General features: G+C 46.7%; 1 protein-coding gene across 1 annotated transcript; it reads right to left on the bottom strand.

The window, feature by feature from the left end:
• Positions 1-1,235: 1,235 nt before the first annotated feature.
• Positions 1,236-2,746, bottom strand: LOC144106808 (uncharacterized). Its single transcript, XM_077639752.1, has one exon. The coding sequence runs from the start codon at positions 2,559-2,561 to the stop codon at positions 1,236-1,238; it is 1,326 nt and encodes a 441-aa protein (XP_077495878.1). The 5' UTR covers positions 2,562-2,746.
• Between the last annotated feature and the right edge of the window lie 1,080 nt (positions 2,747-3,826).

Here is a 3,826-nt window from a genome sequence, read left to right as displayed (position 1 = left end):
TCTGGAGAATGCTAGACGCTTCATCCAGTTTACCAGAGTCCAGCAGGGTGTCGATGTGGCTTGCTAATTCAGCTGTCCCAACTAGAGCCTCGAGCGTTCCACCTGCACAATTCCCAGTACCTGGAGCTTTTACCAGATTATAAAAGCTAAGGCAGTTCACTGCTGTGAGGAACTGGGCCGATGTCGGGTGATCGTTGCAGCCATTAAATTGGCGTATTATGCCAAAAAGCTTTTCAATTGCATCTTGACTAAGCCTTGAAGTTAAAAGGTACTTGTAGCCAATTTTTTCGTTGAGGTAGGCCAACAGTTCCAGAGTGGCTTTTAAAGTTACTCTAAGCCCCTCGGCAGTGCCAGGTGACAGAAAACCAGCCTTTGAAGGCCCTGTGTTCGCTTCCCACGCATCAATATATGCAAGGGCTTTTTTCAACACATCTTTTTTCGAGTTCGGCCTGAGTGAGCTTGATGGCACTCTCGATGTCATTGCATCGATCAGATTATGCATGAAGGCGACGAACTTTGCTGTAGCATCGGCGTGGTCACAGGAATCTGCAATTTCGTTCTTGTACAAAAACAAGCCATGTAGAACTTGTGGGCTAAAAAGGTGGAATGCCAAATTGACCTTCATTTTTTCAAAGTTATTAGGACTCAAGTGAACATTAGTTATTTTTGGCATTGCTTTCAATGTGACTTGACACTTGTCATGGTCATGGGCTATCTTGATCGGCCTTACGTCCACATGCCCCTCTGGTGTTTTGAAGCCTGCCTTGATGAAGCCATTGCGGACACATTTCACTAAGTGTGGAAAGTCGGAGAAGAAGAAAAGGCGTCTGTCATCTCCACAAGGATGGGCTGTCGATGGTTTGATAGCTTTTGAGCTTGCCGAAATGCGAAAATTGCGCCACATTGCCCGATTCCATGACGCCCCATCACAGGTGACGTAGTCAACCTTAAGACCAGCATTTTCAGAAAGCAGCACAGCTTCCAAAAGAATCTTCGAGAGCAACGGTGCTTTAACATTTCCCTTTGAAGCGAAAACACCAAGGATTTGATGCCATGATCCTGAAAGAGGCTGAAACATAATAACCAGTCCATGGTCACAAGTAACTGTCTTGTCAGCCTCAGGAGTGTAGGGGCCAAGATCAACGAACCCGTCCACTTTACCAGAGCCGCTTGCAACAGCGAAGTTTTCTGCAAGCTTCATCTCGTCGACAATGAGGCCACCATGGCACTCAAATTCAGTCATCTCGCGTTTTTCTTGATATGCCAGAAAGCACTGCTGCATTGAATCCAAATCTGCTTTCGTATTTCTTCATATACTTCCTGAGACAAGTGCGGCTAGGCAGCACAAGTATTTTTTGTTTTCGTACATGTTCGTAGAGACGTGGGCTTTTCATGTGCATTATAATACATTCTAGCATCCACTCTGGATTATAGCGCATCCCTTTTACAGATTTGCGGCTTCCAGCCTCAAAACACTGCATGATTGCAACTCTTTGTTTTTGTGGAAGCTTTTCGATCTTTTTTAGCACAGTACTTTCTTCAATATCTTCATTCTCCTGCTTCATTTGAATGATGGTTTGATCCAAGCTTTTTACTTTGGCTCTTAGACGTCTCACTGCTTCGGTTCTTGCCCTCAACTTCTTTCCATAATCATAACTGACATTTCGCTTCTTTTCCCGGCACCGTTGATTAATTAAAAGCCTTCTCAAATACTTGCAGGCGACGCACCGCATCTCATTTTCACTGACGGCACCTTTGCACCGTATATGATAAAAGCCTTCGCTCCATTTTATCATTTTTGAGCAGCTAACATGGCAGAACTCAGTCAGTAACCCCGCTCCTGCGCAAACCTGCATGCTGTCAACCTCCTGCAGCACGGACGCTGGATCACATTTCTCGTCTATCGCCGTGAGTTCCACACCCCGGACGAACACCTGATGCTTGACAGCGGTGCCCTCGCTGCGGAACAAAACAAGCTTCTGAGCATGGAGGAGACCCATGTTCGGCCCTGGCAGGCACACACTATACGACACTGTTAGCGGCTCTTCACAAAAAACATGCTTTCCCCATTTGTCTGATGGGAGGGTGACGTTTCTGGCATCCGAAGTTCTTAGTAGGTCCGGTTCGGCAGATGCGGGTGCCTCTGCTGAAACGTCGCTGGCCTGCGGAACTGTTCGCCGCCTCTTCGAAGGCACGACCTGAGGGTCCAGTCGCTCCTTTGGGTTTCTCTTCTTGGGCACGGGCATGGAGAGATACTTAGGCACGTTCGGGAACTTCGTTGGAATGGCATCGGGCTGAAGGACCGGTCTGCTTCTTTCCAAACGTACCGTCTTACCTTGTATGTTGTGTTCGAAATGACGCAGCACAAACTGAGGATCAAAATGAAGCTCGCAAACAGCGGCGTTCCGTTCAAGGGGCTTGTCGGCTCTTGGTATATTCCTCTGCCACTTCAGAAAAAGCTCCTCGTCCTTGGGCACACCGAAAAGCGACAACTTCTCTTTGCACGATTTGTACCCGGTTGTGCAACCGGGCACAAAACAGTGGCTTTGACGTCGGCTCATCACATGCACATTTTCAACAAGCCAGAAAAAGCGCACAGCGTACGGAAACCACTCAAAACGACCCAAAAAGCGCTGAAAACGCGGGCAAATAGGCCTCCCATGCGCTCAGCTTGACGTGTAAACGACGGCGAGCGCCACCTCGCGGATGCATCATGAGGCTGCACTGTGGTTCCCGTAGGAGCCGCTTGGCGGTAATCACACTTTAGTATTCCAGCCACTGTACCGCAAGGGCGCGCGTACTATACGCGCTGCCGCTCCTTCAGTACAAAGGTGTACCAACGGCTCCGCATGTCCTGCGCTCCGAACGTTGGCCGAAGAGTGTCGCAGTTTCGCTGCCTGCCGACAAATGGCGGCACACAACAGTGGACCCTATGATACTGATACTGAAAAACAGCGCACACAAACAGGGACGAAGAAAAGAAACAACACGAGCGCTGACTTACAACTGATCTTTATTGAGCTACATGTGCACAATATATAGGAAGGAATGAAGTAGCAGATGCAATCAGAAGCAGTCAACGTCAGGTGTAAATGGCCATAAAAGCGATAAAAATGTAAAAGGGGGTTAAGGATAAAACAAAATGAAATCATAAAAGAGATGGTAACGGTGACCAAGCACTATGGTTGACTACGTAGCGAATAATGTCATAAGGTGTAAAGAGCCATAAAAACGAAAAAAATGAATAACAAAATAGTCGATAAAATCTAACAAGTGGATGGCAAATGAAGGTGACAAGGTTATGCTGACAACTGCACTACCTTAAAAGACTAAAAAGATAACATGGTCGAATTAGGCATGCGCGAATAAATTTAACAAATTTTCTAGAAGGCAAGTTCACTCTCATTCACCAGTTTTTGACATGTTACATGCACATTGACACGCTTGCATAAGGAATTAACAAGCACACGTTCTCCCATTTTTATCTTTTTCTTGTTCCTTTTTTCGAAAGGAACGTCATTTCTTTGTCTCATAAGATTATAGATGGCGCACTGACACAGGTATATTTATTAGATTTTATGTTGAAGCCTTCAATCACTTCCCTGGTTAGTTGATCAGCGTGGCGTCCTATGACAGCGTGGCGGCCTTTCGCCTCTACTTTGGCCCTATGATAATTGTAGGGGAAGCTCTTAGTAGTTTGAGGCTAGGACGGGAGTTTTGCGGACTAAGACATATAGAGCCAGGTACCATGAGATAGACACGTTGTGCGTTGCGTGCGGAGAGGAGGAGGAAACGGCTGAACACTTGATACTTTTCTGTAAAGGGC

The sequence above is a fragment of the Amblyomma americanum genome, chromosome 10 (assembly GCF_052857255.1).
Source record: "Amblyomma americanum isolate KBUSLIRL-KWMA chromosome 10, ASM5285725v1, whole genome shotgun sequence".
NCBI classification, from domain to species: domain Eukaryota; kingdom Metazoa; phylum Arthropoda; class Arachnida; order Ixodida; family Ixodidae; genus Amblyomma; species Amblyomma americanum.
This window is presented reverse-complemented; position numbering and strand designations above follow the sequence as displayed.

Coding starts and splice junctions, on each gene's coding strand:
- LOC144106808 (XM_077639752.1), bottom strand. CDS start 2,561: ATGAGCCGACGTCAAAGCCACTGTTTTGTGCCCGGTTGCACAACCGGG.